This window comes from Adiantum capillus-veneris, chromosome 17 (genome assembly GCF_014529385.1).
Source record: "Adiantum capillus-veneris isolate H3 chromosome 17, ASM1452938v2, whole genome shotgun sequence".
Lineage (NCBI taxonomy): Eukaryota > Viridiplantae > Streptophyta > Polypodiopsida > Polypodiales > Pteridaceae > Adiantum > Adiantum capillus-veneris.
The window spans coordinates 3719274-3739247 of NC_140947.1; the positions used below are offsets into that span (position 1 = coordinate 3719274).

The 19974-nt window shown below is 43.6% G+C and overlaps 1 protein-coding gene across 1 annotated transcript in view; it reads left to right on the forward strand.

Moving 5' to 3' along the window:
- LOC147436732 (Ribosomal L5P family protein) overlaps nucleotides 1-18021 on the forward strand; it is a 51165-nt gene extending 33144 nt beyond the window's left edge. Inside the window, exon 3 of the mRNA XM_086486166.1 lies at nucleotides 17522-18021. Within this exon, the coding sequence (XP_086342292.1) occupies nucleotides 17522-17887 (366 nt within the window). The 3' untranslated portion in view covers nucleotides 17888-18021. The remainder of the gene's footprint in view (nucleotides 1-17521) is intronic.
- The last annotated feature ends 1953 nt before the right edge of the window (nucleotides 18022-19974 follow it).

Below are 19974 nucleotides of genomic sequence, written 5' to 3' on the forward strand. Positions count from 1 at the left end.
GAGCGATTGCTCTCGCACACGAGATGAAGCACAACAAAGGAAAGCCTAAGGAAAACAAGACTTCTCAAGGAACCCCGCAGAATTTTCAGAACACACAAAATGGTAAGAACGGGAAGAATGGTAATTCTACTAGCCCTTCTTCCTCTAATTCCTCGGAAAAGAACTCTAACAATGAATCTAAGGGTAAAGCTAAAGCACTTGCAAAACCTAAGCTAACCCCTGATGAAAAAGCTTCACAAGGAATTATAGGAGGATACATCATGGCTAAAGAACAAGTGATTTATGCTAAAGAAGGTAGATGTTTTCAATGTCACGTCAAGGGTCACATTAAGAAGGCCTGCCCTAAGACAGTCCCATCTAAGGAACCAAAGGCACCCACAGCTACCACAAGCACTGTCACAACACAACCTGCATCTTCTCTTGACTCTGACACACACATTGATGAATCTCTCTTGAAGTGTTATGGTCATGTAAAGGGGCAACGTTTTATCATATTGTTTGATCCAGGCAGTATGCATGATGCATAGTAACAGGGAATGGCCGTTTTCAGGTCTCCGTATCCCGTTCCCATTCCAAGTTCCCGTTCCAAATCCCCGTTCCGTGTTTCAAACGTGAGTACCCGTAACAGGGAATGGCATTTTGTTCCGCGTTCCCATTCCTCGTTCCCGTTCCGGTTTCCCGTTCCTGGTAACTATGGCATGATGTGATTAGTCCCCTTCTCGTTGAGAGAGCCCGCCTAGAGGTTAGTCAAAAAGCTCCTCTCGAAGGTTTCTGGCTTCGCTCCTGGTATGGACTCTCTCATCACGAAGGAGTGCCTTGATGTGATGTTTACCATTCAACAAGCTTCTTTTCGTAGGAAATTTCTTGTATCTCCTCTCTCAGGATGTGATATGATTTTGGGCATTAAATAGTTTCGTGAACTTGACGCTCACATTAAATTTGGTGCTAACACGATCACTTTCCGACACTGATTACCCCCTCATCATTCGTGCTGAGGAGGGCTTGCATTCTTTGCCTCTCATCTCTCATGTGCAGGTAAAGCGTGAATTACGACGAGGAGCACAAGCGGCATTCATCTATGCTGCTCCAGTTTCCCAGAGCATTCAGACTCCAACTAAGTATTCAGAGTTGTTTACCAAGTTTAAACATCTCTTTTTGCAGGATGATCTTCCACCTCGTCTCCTATCCGAGCGGTCGGAGGACCATCGCATCGAGCTTATGGAGGGAACGCAGCCTGTCAGTAAGGCTTCCTACCGTTTGAACAAGTCACAGGAGGAAGAGTTAGAGCGACAACTCACAGAGTTGGTGACTAGAGGATTAATACGTCCTAGTGTAAGTCCTTTTGCTGCCCCTATTTTGTTTGTTCGTAAGAAGAATGGTTCGTCTCGTTTGTGTGTTGATTACAGGGCATTAAACAAGATGACCGTCAAGAACAAGTTTCCGATGCCTCGCATTGAGTATATCCTCGATAAGCTCAATGGGGCAAAGGTTTTGAGTAAGGTCGATCTCAAAAGTGGATACCATCAGGTACGGGTATTCAAAGGCGACATTTTCAAGACCGCTTTTCGCATCGAGCGAGAGCAATGGGAGTATTGTTATGCCTTTTGGATTGACAGGAGCCGTGGGTACGTTCAATCGTCTCATGGTAGTTCGTTTCGGCAATATGGTCGGTGTATGTGTGTTCATCTTTTTATATGATATTCTCTTTTTTTCTGCCTCGTGAGAACAACATGAAGAGATGTTGAAAGGGTACTAACTCGTTTGGATGAGTGTCAGTTGTACATTGCAGCTAAGAAGTCTGAATTTTTTCTTACTGAAGTCACTTATCTGGGTTATATCATTTCTGCAGAGGGCATCAAGCTAGACCTCGCGAAGGTGGAACAGGTTCGTAATTGGGATTTGCCCAAAACTGCATATGATGTGCATTCTTTTCTTGGGTTATGTCAAGCATATAGTTCGCACATAGAGAATTTTGCACGCATTGCTGCACCTATGACTGATGTTTTGAAAGGGGTAAAGACTCGCCGTTAGCGCGTAGACTTGCCCGAGGTAGCCATTGAGGCTTTCGCAGCTATCAAGGTTGCGGTGACAGAAGCACCGTGTCTTATCCTTGCCTCTTGGGATGATCCCTTTGAGGTATGGACGGATGCGAGCAATGTCACCATAGGCGCTGTGCTCCAGGAGCATGGTCGTCCTGTAGCTTTCCTTAGCCGGAAGCTCAATAGTGCGGAAAAGAATTATTTAGTTTATGATAAAGAACTTCTTTCATTCACTCTCTTAAGTATTGGAAGCATTTTTTGTATGGTAGAGAGTTTACAGTGCGCACAGATCATCAAGCCCTCAAGTGGCTCGAGTCTATGCCTAGTGCACATTGGAGTGATCGCCAAGCGCGGTGGTCACAATTTTTTGAGCAATTTGGAGGTTTGATTGAGTATGTGCCTGGAAAAGCTAACCCTGTTGTTGCAGATGCGTTGAGTCGCAAAGAACAGATTTTGGCTCTTGAATCAAGAACCACATTTTCTATACAGGGTGAGTCTTTTGACAGCATGAAGAATCAGTATGCAGATTCTGAGTTTGGTAAGTATTGGTTGCAGGCTCTTGCTTCTCAAGGGCCCAGCAACTATCTCATTCGTGATGGATTGTTATTTTTTCGTCAGCGTTTATGTGTGTTGCCCTCTCTCAGGCCAATCATATTGCATGATGCACATGATTCTCTCATGGGTGGGCACAGGGGTATGAACACCACATTGGAAAAGATTGAACGATTTTTTTATTAGCCTAAAATGCGAAAAGATGTGTTTCGTTATGTCACACAATGCACTATATGTCAAAAAGTAAAAGCTCCTCGGGGTAAGCAGCAAGGCCTTTTGCTTCCGTTGCCTATTCTCGAGGGACCTTTTCAGGATATCTCTATGGATTTTGTGACTAACTGACCACGAAGTTTGCATTCAAGGAACACTCAATGTTTAACAATTGTTGATCATTTCAGCAAATTTTGCATGTGGATTCCTTGTAAAGCCACAGTTACTGCACAAGATGTTGCACGATTGTTCATTAAGCATTGGTACCTCCTCTGTGGTTTGCCAAAGTCCATTGTTTTAGATAGGGATGTTAAGTTCACGTCCAACTTTTGGCGTGCACTCTTTAAAAATTTTGACACAAAGTTCAAATTTTCATCGGCTTTTCATCCACAGTCAGATGGTCAAACAGAAATTTATAATCAGTTGGCTTTCGATGTGTTAAAATCTTATATTCATGATCAGCAGTGTCAATGGGAGCTCTATCTCCCATTGGTTCAGGCTATTCTAAATGACTCCTTTTCTTTTGCTATTGGTCAAACTCCGTATGAGGCAGCCTTTGGCCGTCCGTTCCAGTCACTTTTGACTAGATCGGTCAGTCAAATGCCTGATGCCAATGCTGAGAGTCAGTCATTGGATGAGATTTCTGAGAGTGTGAAGCTTCGGCTAAGCAAGGCTCAAGAATCTTATTCTCGGCAGGCTAACAAGCATCGTCAGGAGGTCTCGATCAAGGAAGGAGATTGGGTGTATCTACGAATCATGAAACAACGTCTTAAGCAAGTTGGCAAGAAATGTCCTAAGTTGTCTTTTCGTATGTATGGTCCATTTCCAGTCATAAAAAAGGTTAATGAGGTTTCAATGAAATTGCAGTTGCCTAACTCATGGTCAATGCACAACGTTTTCCATGTTTCTTGGTTGAAAGTGTTTCAGGGAACACCTCCAAAGGACATTTCGGAAGAAGAAGAACTGGAGATCATCGATGAAGCTGAAGTCATGGAGCAGGAGCAAGTCTTGGTGCATCGGTTTCGCCATGGTTTGAAGAAACAAGTACGACAATATTTTTTGAAGTTCAAAGATCGAGGAACCCATGAAGCGGTGTGGGTAGACGAAGAGTTCTTCAAGGATTATCCAGAGTTCTTGGCAGACTACAAGGAAGCCATGTAGCTCGGTACCAGTACCTCACTTTAAAAAGGAGGAGATGTCACGTGATACATCCAACCCTATGTGTCCGTGGACAAGCTACACCATAGCAGGGTTCCGGTCAGTCCAGTCGGTCTAGATTAGAAGTGATCTGGCACTTTTGTGAGTCTATTCGTAGACCATGCATGCCCAGTCACTTAGTGTAGATGCATATCCCCTGGTTGCACACCGCATAAGCATAAGCATTTCCATCAGATTCCATCAGAGTCAGTTTGGGGATTTTTTCAGTGACTTTATCCTATTTTTCCCTATTTTTGACATTTTTCAGTTATTTATTAAGTGACTTTTGTTGGGAACTAAGTAGGGCAAATTGGGTAAGTTAATATATAAGCAAACCCAAGTTAGCACAATTGAGCAGATGAGCAAGGAGCACAACAGGCTTTTCAAGCAACAGGTACTCCCTCCCTCTCTCAACAAAACCCTCTTCAAGCTTGCCTTGGTGAGGCCACCCCCATCAGCCCCTAGCGTTTTGGATCGCCATACCCTCTCCCCCCTTGGCGTTTCCACCAACAGGCATCGCCAGCAAGTCCTGCCTCTTGGCGTTTTTCCCCACTACCGGCAGCCCCAACTCTAGCGTTTGCTAACGCCAGCAATACCTGCAAGAGGGCAACGTTTTCAGCCTTCGACGACAACCACAAAAACACAGCCTGATCTTGCTAAATGCTCGACGTTTTTACCAGCCATAATAGCCTCGACAAATCAGGGATTTTCAGCTATAAAAACAGCAGCAAACCAATCATTTTCAGCACCCCAAAGTGGTCCAGATTCTCAGCCATTACCCCCTTTGTGGACAGCAGATAGAAGAGCATCGAATTCAGCCCTAAAGTCATCATCGTCGTCACCAACATAGTCACGAATTGCATTAGTTCATGCATCATCATTGTACACCTTTGTGCAATCAAAAGTAGACCACTCTCGCCGACGAGAGTGGGGCCTTCAGAGGAGGGTTTTACAACCTCTCGGGTGTCATATCTCTCTTCTCTCTTTCTCTCAGTCTCATACACTTGCACACACAATATCCACTCACTTTGTTCGTGATCATAGCACTAAAGACGGAAGGCTCTCTCCTTCCCTAAGAACTAAAAGGAACCTTGAGCAAATATAGATCACTAATCTTGAGAAAATACAACATTCATTCCGCTGCACCTTACAAAGCCTTGCGTATCTTCGAAGATTCTGTGAAGTTTCCTCCAGCATAAGCTGCATCAAACCATCAAACCACTGTATGAAGGTCAAAGCCTTCAATTGATCCTTGGTTCCCCTGAAAGTTTCAAACTTCACTCCTTGCCCACCTTCCTTGTAATCCTTAGGCTGATTCAAAGGAGTCAAACTGTCATGAACAGGTGACTGTAAAAGTGGTGCTTCCAAAGTAACCATTTCAACACTCATATCGCCTGTTTTACGTATTATATCTGCATTTTGGGCATATGGCTGCAAAAAACAAGCCATACCAAACTGTGTTCTCTGTAGGCACCCTGAAAACCTGGTTGGACACCTATGTTCTCGAACATAGGGTTAATTATACCTGGTTGCATTGTCGCAAGCACATTCCTTGGCATATAACCTGTGGAAGGTCCTACCATTTCTTGAAAGACTGAACCACCTTCAAAATAGCTAGGATATGAGGTAGGTATTGGAAGGATCTGACGCATAGCCTGTTTATTATTCCCTCGACCATTCACAGACGGTTCTTGTCCAAGTAAACTAAAATTCTCAAACCGCCTGCTCCTCAAGTTTCTCCAAAATCTTCCACATTCACGTGTGTTTTCTTGGACTCGAAAAAGTTATTGCTTTACTTCCTATCTTCTTCTCTTTTCTTAAATCAATGCCTTGTATGTATGCAAATGACGTTGATAGTTGGCTTTGTCCATAGTTGCATCAAGCTTTATCAAGGACTTTCGAGCATCTTGACATTCTGTAAGGTGCAGCGGAATGAATGTTGTATTTTCTCAAGATTAGTGATCTTTATTGCTCGAGGTTCCTTTTAGTTCTTAGGGAAAGAGAGAGCTTTCTGTCTTGTAGAGTGCTGTGGTCACGAACAAAGTGAGTGGATATTGTGTGTGCAAGTGAATGAGACCGAGAGAAAGAGAGAGAAGAGATACGACACCGAGAGGTTGTAAAACCCTCCTCCGAAGGCCCCACTCTAGTCGGCGAGAGTGGTCTACTTTGATTGCACAAAGGTTTACAATGCGAATGCAATGGACAGATGCAAGTTGGACTATGGCGATGACGACAACGACAACGACTCGATGGCTGAAATCTGTAGGCTTCTAATCGCTGAATTCGGGGACTGTTTGGTCGCTGAAAATGACTGTTTTGGCTGCGTTTTTATGGCTGAAGATGGGGGATCATCTGCAACCTTCTTGGGGGCTGATCTGCTACGGAGTCTAGGCTGAAAACTGCGTTTTGTCACTGCTGAAATCTGCAGATTCCCTAGCGTTAGTGGTTGGGCTGAAAAACGCAGGAAATGGCTGAAGTCTGTTGGCGTTTTTGGGAAGGAAAATACTGCTGAAGCTATGGCGATTCTGCAATGAAAACGCTGGCTGAATCGGTACTCTAGGGCGATCATGCAAGGGGGACAAGCACCAGAAAGTGGAGGACTTCACGGCGAAGGAAGGTCTGTGAAAAACGCCAAGGGGAAGTTGGGGGTATGGCGAGGATCTCCTGCTGGGGGGGTACTCCTGAGAAGTTGCCTGTTGAGCGGGAAGCTCCTGCTGCCTCTTCTGCCAGAAAGTGTGAACTTTGGTTTGCTTATATATTAACTTAACAAAATTGCCCTACCTACTTTTGTTGGAAAGTCACTTAAAAATAATAAGTGAAAATACCAATAAATAGGAAAATAGGCTAAATGCACTGGAAAATTCCCCTAACTGATGCTAATGGATTCTGATGGGAATTCCGATGATCATGCTGTGTGCAACCGGAGGATATGCATCTATGCTTAGTGACTGGGCATGCACGGTCTATGAATAGACTCACAAAAGTGCCAGATCACTGCTAATCTAGCCTTGACTGAACTGACTGAACCTTGCTGTGGTGTAGCTTGTCCACGGACACATAGGATTGGGATGTGTCACGTGACTTCCCCTCCTTTTTAAAGTGAGGTACTGGTATCGAATTGTATGGCGTCGAGGGAGATCACCAACAGCATCCGGAATCTTGGAAGGAACTCTTCACCGGCCCACTTTGATGTGTGGGTCGTGCGGTACTTGAACTTCATAAAGGTCTGCAACTCTTGCTTCTTTGGGCCGCGCCGAAAGCGACTCAAAGTCTTCAGAATCTCCTTTCTTGCTTCAACTTCGTCTAGAGTCCTGCGTCTTTCGTCTTCAAAAATCTCCATGGTTGAAAATTCCTGAAACCAACTCCAACACAAAACCATGAATATACCCATTCCATGTAAAGTGAAGGAAAAAAATATTGTCTTCTCTAAAGACTGTGTATGCAATGTAGATGAACAAATAGGTGGAGTGACAACCCATTCATCAAATACAAGCAAACAATGCGATCGAATCTATTCTGTTTGATCGAAATCAATCAACTGTGGCAAATCACAATGGAAATGCCCATGTTTGGTACTCATACAATCATGTGCTCGTTCAGAAACTATGTCATGCCAAGGAAGAGACATGGAATGTGACTTCCTGACATACAAACTTTTCAACTTTTCATACACAATCCACATACATTCGTGCTCATCGATGAGAGAAACATGTTTAACATACAATATGTCATGCCTAGGAAAAGGGATCACATAACGATGCTGACTAAAATACAGGAAACCTTTACGAATGAGACACTCGAACACTGCGTGCGTATCAATCATGCGAACACATAATACTTCTTGTGATGGTTCTTTGGACCAAGGCTCGAGAGCCAAGATCGCTTCTTCGGGATCTATCGAATTGTCTTGTGGGGGATCTGTGGACCTTGACTCGAAAGCCAAGATCGATTCTTGGGGATTGATTGAATCTACAACGAGGTTAGCTTCGCTAGAAAAAGCATCAACTAACATATCATCCTTGTGAACAATCACATCATCTTCATGCAATTCATCATGCTTGTCTTTTTCATCCAAGTCATTATGAAAATCATTATCATTCAAATCATCATGCTTCTCATAATCATGCAAGTGCTGTGTGTCATGCTGTGGAGAAAAAGAGACTGAGAGAATCTCCTTATCCCGAATCCTTTCAATCTTGTCCTGCATATTAGCAATGAGAGATGGAGAAGGAGAAGTATCCACTCCATGAAAGACAGTAGGAGAATCACTGTCGGCATTGAGAGTTATAGTGTTAGCCGCAAATTTTATGACAGCATCAGTCTCACGAAACCACTCCTGAGAGAGGAGAAACAACAAATCTTCTAGTGAAGGCAGTCTGTTGAATTGCAAACAGCACATCAAGGCACTCCTCGGTGATGTGAGCGTCCATACCGGGACGAAAGCCAGAGACCTCAATAGGAGATCTCAGACTAACTTCGAGGCGGGCTCTCAACAAGAGATTGATCACATCATGCATACTACCTGGGTCAAACAGTATGACAAAACGGTGCCCCGACGTACGACCATAACATTTAATGAGAGAATCATCAACTGGAGGGTCCTGAGAAACTTTGGGCACAATCGTGTTATCATTCATTGCATTGACAGATGGGTGCTGTGGGTTCTTTAGATTCATTCGATTCAAGCTTAGGACATGTTCTTTTTATGTGACCCTTAATGTGACAATGAAAACAACGACCTTCCTTAGAATAAGTGCTTTGTTCTTCTGAAGTGATGTATCCTCCTACAATTCCTTGTGCTACCTTTTTATCTGGAGTAAGATTAGGTTTAGTAGTTGTGTTAGCCTTACCCTTAGATTCATTGGAAGAATTCTTTGATGAGAGACTGTTGGTAGATTGGTTAGAAGAGATATCATTCTTACCATTCTTACCGTTCTTACCGTTCTGAGGAGTCTGCGAGGTACTAGTGGAAGTCTTGTTCTCCTTAGGCTTTCCCTTGTTGTGCTTCATCTCCTGTGCGAGAGCAATCGCTACCGCCTTGTTGAGATCGATTGGATCGAATACCTCGACATCGTACTTGATATACTCGTCCAATCCAAAGAGAAAAGCCTCTTTGCGCTCATCATGCGACATGCGTAATTTGGTACCTAGCTGCAAAACACGATTAGAAAAAGACATAACCGGCATACCATTTTGCTTGAGAGCTCGCCAATCGTCCTTCAATCGTGCAAGGTACTAAGGTGGCATAAACCGTGCCTTGAGCTTGTCTTGGAAATCAGCCCAACTAAAAGAGAGGGGCGTGAAATCGTTTGTTGCCTCGAGGTGCGCGGCTAGCTTTGCCTCTTGCTATGCATGGTACCAATTGATGGCATCATCGGCAAGGTACATAGCTGCCGTCAAAACTTTGCTGTTTCCTGTTTTCTTAGTTGTCGCAAAATAAGCATTAAATTGATGCAACCAAGAATGAATAACAGTAGCATCCATCTTACCGTCATACTTACTGAAAGTCAACTTCTCTGTGATTGGGTTGTGTGAATCCGCATCGTGGCTTGTGCCACTTGACGAACTCCAACGATCTTTGGGTGGTTGTTCTTGTGGTTCTTTCCTTGAGTAATGCAAAACCCTTGCAAAGCTCTGATACCAATGTAAGGTGCAGCGGAATGAATGTTGTATTTTCTCAAGATTAGTGATCTTTATTGCTCAAGGTTCCTTTTAGTTCTTAGGGAAAGAGAGAGCTTTCCGTCTTGTAGAGTGCTGTGGTCACGAACAAAGTGAGTGGATATTGTGCGTGCAAGTGAATGAGACTGAGAGAAAGAGAGAGAAGAGATACGACACAGAGAGGTTGTAAAACCCTCCTCCTAAGGCCCCACTCTAGTCGGTGAGAGTGGTCCACTGGCTGAATTGGCACTGTAGGGCGATCATGCAAGGGGGACAAGCACCAGAAAGTGGAGGACTTCACGGCGAAAAAAGGTCTGTGAAAAACGCCAAGGGGAAGTTGGGGGTATGACGAGGATCTACTGCAGGGGGGGTACTCCCGAGAAGTTGCTTGTTGAGCGGGAAGCTCCTGCTGCCTCTTCTACCAGAAAGTGTGAACTTTGGTTGCTTATATATTAACTTAACAAAATTGCCCTACCTACTTTTGTTGGAAAGTCACTTAAAAATAATAAGTGAAAATACCAATAAATAGGAAAATAGGCTAAATGCACTGTAAAATTCCCCTAACTGATGCTAATGGATTCTGATGGGAATTCCGATGATCATGCTGTGTGCAATCGGAGGATATGCATCTATGCTAAGTGACTGGGCATGCACGGTCTACGAATAGACTCACAAAAGTGCCAGATCACTGCTAATCTAGACTTGACTGAACTGACTGAACCCTGCTGTGGTGTAGCTTGTCTACGGACACATAGGGTTGGGATGTGTCACGTGACACATTCTTTTTCAACCCACCTTTTGCGTGATCTATTTTTGTTGATACCATGGAGATGCTTTATGGCAAAGCATTCTTTGGCACAAGAACAGATAACTTTTTTGAAAGCTTCCCATTTAGTTTCCAATGGTGCATCATATTGAAGCTTTGTCATCCATAATTTTTGCTCAACCATTTTAATGTACATTGATGCCCGTTTGTAATCCATACATAGTGATAACTTCACTTCCCTTTGGCTGAGATTATCATGCTTAGTTGCTTCTCCACATGTAAGGTCAATACATAAGGTCCGATAGTCTGATTTTGGGGTCCATTGGCCAAACATAAAACTCTTTATGGGATACATGATGGCTTCGGAGAGTAGCATATAGTCAATCACACTATCCCCATTATGTTTTCTACGTGTAAATCCATTGGTTCCACTCCACAAAGATACACCCTTGGCAATGAGCATACCCGTGCTATTACGCATGTGTAAAACTAACCTTCCATAGTGATCTGACTTTTTCTCATCCATTGAAGTACGATCATATTAGTGACCTTTCTCCAACTCCCTTGAAATGTATTGCATGTCAAATTGTTGAGTATCTTGTTGCAATGTTTTTATGCGAGCATTCATATTCCCAAATACAATAACATCACCTTCGCCTTTGAAATAAGCAATGTCCTTTTCTAAATAAAAAAATAGATGATCTCTATCCATGCAAGCATAAAAGAGGGAATCATGATGAGGAATGTAGCAACCGGCTACAAAAATGGGTGCTCTTTTCGGTGTCATAATTTTCAGCTATACATAACGTTTGTACTCGTCATCTTTCACATTTGATACAAAATCTTCCAATCCTTTCTTAACCATACATGCTACCCCTCCTTACCCTCTTTGTTGCTTGAGATTCTTTGACCACATCAATGAATGTACATTGTAATCCTCTAAGCCGTTTATCGTTTGTGTATCATGCTCCCAAGTTTCAACAAGAAGTACATCAGCTTTGCTTGCTAGTTCATCAATGCCAACCTCCGCATTCCATGGGTATCCATTGCAATTCCAAAAGCATATTTTCAATTGTAACTCGGCCTCACCTAAATAATAAAATCACATAGACCTATTCACTTTCCTCTTCTAGCCACAGTGTGGGCTCTCCATTGCGACTCTCATCACCATAATTTTGGAGCATCGATAGTCACTCATCAGCCATACACATACTACATCACATGTAACTTTGGTCCCGTAGTCCATACTCGACTTCAAGGACGATAATAAACTCTCTCTCTCTCTCTCTCTCTCTCTCTCTCTCTCTCTCTCTCTCTCTCTCTCTCTCTCTCTCTCTCTCTCTCTCTCTCTCGTGCTCACTCCCCTTGGTCTCTACGCTTCCGCATCGTCGACTTTGACATGGTATCAGTGTCCTTGGTGAAGCTCCGTGCTTGAAGGCCTTGGAGGAGGAGGAAGTGTCCTTTTGAGAAGAAGAGCGTGACTCACAGTCGTCGGCGTTTCCCTCCCCAACCTCCTCTGTCGCTGCCCTTCTCTGACCCTTGCGTTTTAAAACACAGCCCCCCCCCCCCCCCCCCCCCCCCCCCCCTCCTTGCTCTTGCGCGTTCTAGAACGTCGGGAGCAACTGGAGGGTACTCTCCTTGGCGGCGATGGCGCAAGCCCTTGGCAGCAACTGGAGGGTGCTCCCCTTAGCGGCGATAGTAGAGGGTGCGAAGCAGTTTGGCATAAGCAGTGGAGTGGAAAAGCGGCTTAGAGATCTTTCGGCTTGGTTCGTGCGGCAACCCATGGAGTGCGAGAAGGTTTCTCGGAATTTCAGTTCTTGCAACTTTACCATGCCCCCCCTCCCCCCCCCCCCCCCCCCCCCCGCTCGAGCGCCTGTGACGACAACGATCAAAATCAACAAGTGGCTATGGATAGCGATCCACTATCCAGTTAGGGGCCTATGCATCGACACAATTTTCAAGGAGCTCGATAAATTGTTTGGCTTGAGATTGTGAAGCCAAAAGCAAATGCCCGAGTTCTCTAGAGGACAAAGGCAAAGGTAAGCTTGACAAGGATGGCAGTACCAGTACTCAGTTAGCTGCCTTGGTACCCACGAGGTATGGCCACAATTGTTATGAATGTGACTCGAGGGTTTGTTTGGCTCGAGAGTTTGAAGCCAAAGACAAAAGTAGGAACTCACAGGAAGACAAAGTCAAAGGCAAGTTGGAGAGAGATTACGGTGATAAAGATTTGACAGAGGAGATCGGCATGGCACATGTGGCAGTGGCCACGGTGGCCTTGACGTCAGATCTCTAGTCAAAAGTGCAAGTGTCACCTACTAGCTTTAGCCAGAGAGAGGTTTGTGAGTGGCAGAGAGGGGCAAGAAGTGCTCCCTATAATTAATTTGGACCCTTGTGTTGGAGTTCAAGTTATCGGTTTTTGGACCCGTAGGTCGGAGTTTAATGCACGTGCATCTGACAGGGAACCAATCAGACGTTTAAAACCGTATGGATGGTCGCGCCAATTCATTGTTGTTGGTCGGATCATGGACAGGATGTGTTCCACAGTTCATTGTCTTGGAGTTTTATATTTTGGACGTGATGTGTTCATAGCTCACGAATGGGGATTAGTAAATGTAGCGTGGTCTACAATTCCATTTTTCTACAAAGGCAACCGATGCTCAAGATGACATTATTCTTAGGTACAAAGTTGAGGGGAGCAACACCAAGGTGTATCCAGTTGGTGGCCGCTTCTGGGGTGTCCATGGTAGCTTCTTCAACGACTTGGTCTCACTATTGATGTCCACTATGAGCTGCAAAGAGCGTGTTGGAGTTTTGGCATCTCAAGTGAACTGTCCAATGTAATCCCGTTATTTAGTTTGGCTTTTAGGTATTTATTTTACTTATTTGTCAAAGTTTGGGTAGGGCAATTTACTTAGGTTGCTATATAAGCAACCCCTTGCCTCCATTGTATAAACATTCAGTTATTCATTGCCAAGGTTGATTGGTTCAGGAGACTCTCAAGGGACGGCAGATGGGCTAGCGTTAGCAGATTCGGGCTGTTTTCGGTGAGGGGAAGGGCTGAAAACTGAAAACGCTGGGCTGATGCTCGCATTATGAGGTCAAAACGCCAGGGCATGCAGGTGCAAAACGTTGGCCTGATCTCTGCTAGTGCTCCAACTTATGCAAAAACATTGGGCAATGTTCTCCCTTTATAGGACTTTTAGTCAGGTCCGGAAGTTTAAGCCAGGTTGGGAAAATGTGCAAATGTTCGCACATGGAAGTTTTTGGATGATAACTCACTGTTCTATGACCCATTTGACGAACTGACTGGACCAACACGTTCTTCTAACATGCTCGTCATACCAGATGCCCTCTAACATTTGTCAAAACGCTTGTACAATCCATTTATGCAAGAGGGTTCCAAGACTTGAAAACCTGATCGAATGGACTCGTTCGGACATGCAAGTCCTACGAACACGCTCACAAAATTGTCGATACTAATCTTCCTAGGATTCTAGACATTCCTTTCTAGGGATAGGTGCAAAATTGGCTCTGGAAGTCGATGAAGCATGTCCATGTGGCACATAGAGCCACGTGCACGTGACAAGCGCCCCACACGGTATTTTTTTTATATTGATGAAAGTCAGAGTACAATTACTTGGGAGTCACTGTGCAACTATGCAACCATGCTTTAATCTGCAAAACTAATTGTTGGGGAGTCACTATGCAACCATGCACTGATCTCTCTCTCTCTCCCCCCCCCCGCCCCCTCAACACACACACACACACACACACACACAATTTGTTTAGGTATGGTGCCTACCACATCATCACTTTGTGACAATGCTCCAATTTCTCTCACATTAGGGGTTAAGCTGTTGAAATTGTGCATCTCAAGTGAATGCGTAGTGTGATCGTATTAATTTATTTTGTGATTTTAGGTATTTTTGATGTTGTTTGACATGAGAATCAGGTCGGGTAATCATCTCCACTATGACATGCAGAGTGGGTGCTAAAACTATGCATCTCAAGTGAATGCCCAGTGTGATCTTATATATTTATTCTGCCATTTTAGTTATTTTAATCTTATTTGACATGAGAATTGGGTTGGGCAATTCAGTGAAGGTGTAGATAAGGACCCCCTAGCCCCCATTGTAATCATCATGTTATTCATCGCCAAGTGTGTTGGTTCATACTCTCTCTCTCTCTCTCTCTCTCTCTCTCTCTCTCTCTCTCTCTCTCTCTCTCTCATGCAGTCTCTATCTATCTCTTTGCTTCTGCATCGTCTACTTTTGACACAAGTTTCATGCATTGTTTTCTCTCCTCTTGCAATTAGATGAGCAAATGCACCTATTATAGGCTGATATGCATCAAGTTTATTTTATAGAATACCCTGGCTGTCAGCATCATACTTAATCATCTTTCCATCACAATTCTTCAACCTTCATGCCCTGTGCATTTGATTTTTAGCTCCTTAAATGGGATGCATTGCATAGGATGCTTTATACAAAGGTTCTGGGGAATGCGTTGTTTTCTATTTGTCCATGGTAGGATTCTTTATTGTTATCAATCTCTTTGCATTGACTCTTATTTTCTCCAAATTCTCGACCATGTGATCATTCATCTCATACACAAGACCTATGGTCACACCTTCTCTATGTGTCAGACGAAGAATTTCAAAATAGGTGAGCATATCTTCACAATCACTTAAGCTTCCTGCCTAAAGATTGCCCCAAAAATGATGTTAACTTCATTCAACGCTTTTAAAGTGGAGGTAACTTTCTTCCTTGTCCAATGTTCTGTTGTGTACACAGGCTTGGTGCCACGTGGACATGCTAGACCTACTTTCACAACCAAATAGTGTCTATAGAGCTTAGGGGATTAAGTTCGGCAATTTTGTGAGCCTGTTCTCAGGACTTGCATGTCTGGACAAGTGGATTACGTTAGGCTTTGTCACCCAAAACCCTCTGGCAGAAATTGTTTGTACATGTGTTTTCCCGGTGTACATAGACCCAACGGTTGTAACGGAATGACAATAGGCTTGCAAATGTAAAATCTTGCCAATGAAGATGTGTGGTCTCTCCTTTGACGAATTAGCCGCAACCCAAAGTGGCCAGGTGGCTAATCCATAAAAACTTCAAGAAGATCAGACTGAGAAGTCTGTACTCCATAATAAGGGAAGCCAGACGTACTAATCTGCGTTGTAGAAGCTACTTATACTGCAGCAGTCATGGAAAAACCGCACCGACCCATCGATGATCTCCTTGCAACAGGTAGATTTCTCCAAGAGGAGGGAAAGACAGACTAAACAGATAAGCTCGGGATCATTTTGCATGACGAGGCGAAGCGAGACTGAAGAGGCTACATTGTGGTCATTTTCTGTGAAGAGAGAAACCCAGACTAAGCTGTCTGCGCCGTTATTATGCTTTTATCTCCTACCTCCAATCCTCTACTGTCAACCAAAACACGATGCATGCCAACAATGCCACCAAACCGCAATTCGTAGTGGCTCTTAATGTGCATGATCTGGGAGAGGATGCTATTGAGGTCGGCGGATAAGTTTTCTGTAATGTTACCGAGGGCGAGTGTAAACTACCAAAAGGAGTCCAGAGAATTGAAGTGATACTCCAATCTGCAAATCGTGGGAAGGGACCTCTCAGAGAAGAGATCCAAGATCCTCTCTGTAAGTCCATGTGTATGCTCCTTTGTAGGCAACGTGCCTATCATACCAAGGTCCAAAGGTATGCGTATATGTCCACTAGGAATGGCGGTGTCCTCTCTGGCAACGTGAAGGTCCCATATGCCATTAGCACGGCCATATGCTGCAAGGAGGGCCTCCTCTGAGTCGCGTCGCCTATTTAGCATTGGAATGAAAGGTCCCCCTGTTGATTGCATGCCAGAATGCAAGATCAAGCTGAAGTCGAGGCTATCAAAAGTTGCAGCTGTCACCTGTAGACCACACGTACCACCCTCTAACCTTATGAGACACAAAGCCCTAACAGGGCCCAAATATATCCTTCATGGAGAGGATGCCACCTGTCCCTGCATATACACTAGGCGTAGAATGCTGCTCCATGAGGCAACTACCTGCAAAGGTCTTTGGCTCAAAAACATACAAATTAGGATGATGTATGGCTGATCAAATAAAGCAGATGGAGGGGCAGCTATGTATGACTGCATGACTGCAGAAAATACGGTGAAAGAAAGGTAGCTTGGGAGGAGAGACTCCAGTTTGCTGTAAGGCCAGTCAAGCACCTTTGAGAGGCTGATGAATGGTCTTGGGGCACCTATCCACGAATACCAAAGAGAGAGGCTAAGATGGCGTTTTCCAAAATGCAAGTGTTAAAGATCTTATTGGCTGGTTTTTTGCAACAAAGGTGGAAGTAAAGGGTCGCCTATTCGTATGCCTTATGTTTTTGAGCCCCCGAATCAGCCATTGCCTTAAAAGGCAAACTCAAATAGTAGCAGCCAAAGGGATGATCTCCACCTGCCTTATTTCAAGCCAGTTGACCATCAAACCTAAGGGATTTGGCCACTTGCAGACTTCCAAAGCCTCTCTTAAAGGGTAGAATTTGTGGTGTGTGCCTGCAGCCACTACCTGTAGAGTTGTTTGGAACATTGTTCTAGCACCCAGATTGGGTCTTTTAGCACTTAGATATACAGAATATCTAAGCCAAGTCAGTCCAAGAGAATCCAGATTTCAGCCCATCACTAGTCTTTTCCCCCCCAGAGGAGTCAGATCCTGAGTCCTCAATCCCATCCACATTTGCCCAATGGTATGTCCTTGGGGGAGTAACTTGGGAGCGGTTGGGTAGGAGGAGATCTAATCCAAATCAGTCCAAGAGAATCCAGATTTCAGTCCACCACTAGTCTTTTTTGCCCCCCAGAGGAGTCCTCTATCCCATCCACATTTTCCCAAGGGTATCTCCTTGGCGGAGTAACTTGAGGATTTTCCCTTAAAAATTTTGATGATTCAATATTGAGACCCCAGTATATATTGTGGTTTGCCTTTGGGCTTTTCAGTAATTTGAAAGTTCTTTTTTTTTTGGGATGATTTGTTTTTAGAGAGAGAGAGAGAGAGAGAGAGAGAGAGAGGTTTTTAACTTTTTTTATGCAGCTCATGTATTCTTTCCTGGATCGACTGCTAAATTTGGTGCTTCCACGAACTCGAGACTTTCTAGGTGTCAGCCCTTACAGCTTTGATGGAAAAGGAAATTACAATCTTGGGCTCAAAGAGCAGGGTGTGTTCCCAGAAATAAAATTTGACAACATAGACAAACCCAGGGGGATGGACATATCTATTGTTACCTCAGCAAGGACAGATAAAGAAGGTCAAAAGTTGTTGACATTGCTAGGAATGCCGTTCCGTGCAGGTGATGTATCAGCAAAACCTGTTGTGATAAAGAAGAAAGGAAACTTCAATATCAAGGGTGGAAAGGGCAAAGCTAAGAAGCCAGTCACGAAGAGTAAGAAGAAGAAGTGAGGAAGGTAAAGGCAAATGCTGGAGACAACCATGTTGGTTGTTGATTTTGGAGAAAAAGAGATGGCTATATTTACAGCTCTCGCTTATATAGTATGTGATATTGAAGTTCTTGCAGTCATTTTCGAGGATTCGGTGACCAGTTCAAATGGTCATTTTGATTCTCTGAGTAAAGGCTATGGAGCTCCGTTGTTTTTGTATTGACTTGGAATTTTTCAGGGATTTGAAATTTCGGTTGACAAAAGTCGAGCATATAAACCGGCAAATCCTCTCTTTTGACAAAAGTTTGAGCAAATTTCAAGTCTGTTATTTTGTGCCCATTTAAAAGGCATAACTTGTCCATCCCAAGTACAATCTGTGTGCCTACCTCTCGCTAGCTCGTCCTAGCATGTGTAAGCTCGTCAAAATATGGCCATGGAAGCCCATTCTTTGCATCATTCTATTCATTGTGGCTTCCATGCAGGAGAATGTTTTCCACCTATATGCCAATTTGCTCATCATGTTTGAGAGTGTGTATATTTACCCTCTCATTTTGTGCTTATAATACTACCCCTTATCTAAGCAAAGCTTTGTCCATGTAAGTTCTTGTTTAATGCAACATGCCTCAAGATGCATATTTAATTGCATGTGGAGAGGGACCCTTGCTTTGCCCTTTCATAATTACATCATAATTGGCACGCATGTCAGATGAAGCAATGGTAGCATTTGCCTTGCCTCTTACTAAGAAACTCATGGTCGACCTTTTTGCAGGTTTCATACTTGCATAATGCCAAAAGAGCACTATATATAGTCTAGATTGACTTTAGAAGTGGCTAAATTAAGCGGCAAACAAAGTTTATAAAGAGAAATGTAGGCTTCTCCAGCATGATGACAAATAGAGCATACGAGCACAATGTTAGAAGAAGACTTGTTTTTCATAAAATGTTGCACGTGTTTGAGATGTGTTTTGGGGAGCGCTTTGTGGTTGTTTTGATGTTTTATAGGTTCAAGCAAGTGATTTAATTAAAAAGCCATTTCCATGTATAAGCATAAGGTTGTGTGCAAGAAATGCCTTTAACTCAACCTCTCCCTAAAATAAACTAATGGTATAAAAGCTTAGCAGGAGAAGGGATTAGTCCATCAATAAGTCAACGCTCTAATTGATTTAAGTCAAGGCTTTAAACAAGTGTTCTTTTCCTAAGTAATAGTCTTACACAAGCTATAAAACTAAATTTTGTTATGACAAGATGCTGCCTTGTAAACACACACAGACAATGATGATGGTTGCCCCTTTCGAAAAACACACACGCACACGCACACGCACACTCACACACATACACGGCACTTTCATATGTGGCTTACTATTGGCCTTTCCTATACCTAGAAACTTCTCTCTCTCTCTCTCTCTCTCTCTCACACACACACACACACACACACACACACACACACACACACATAACTTTTTCAATGGCTTACTTGTAGAATAATGTCCCCGACTACTCACCCACCCTCTAATGGTATAAACAATATTATACTCTGCTGCACTTTCATTTTTTAGCCACCTAGGTTTATCACCTCTTTTTGTGGTGGTCAGGGGCTAATACCCGTATACCGGTGATCTCGGTAATATATGTCCATTAATCTTTTCTCTCTCTCCCTTAGCTGATGATACTCCCCTTGAGATATCTGAATGGATGCATCTTTTTGCTCAAGTCTCAGATGCCTTGAACTTTGACTCATAAATGAATCTTGGTATGACATACCTCCTATAATAGCATGCACACTCACACTTGATGTGGGACCTCACTCCATTCGGGTAAAATGGTTACATCCTTCTGGCCTTTGTCCATCTTCGTAATTTCGTGGAAGCATGACCCTCCCCCTATCTAATTCTCTGAGGTACACCATATTAAAGATACCTAGCGTGGCATTTATTGCTGCATGCCTCCAATACAAATTATCTGCTAGTCATATACCGAGCTGTCGATCTGCTCTACTAATCCTTAAAAATACTCCTCTCTCTCCTCTCCTAGATTTCGTGTAGGCTATGCTTAATCAATATAGTCTCTCTGTGGCTCCCTTGTAGCAAGAACCAGGTTGTATGGCTCACT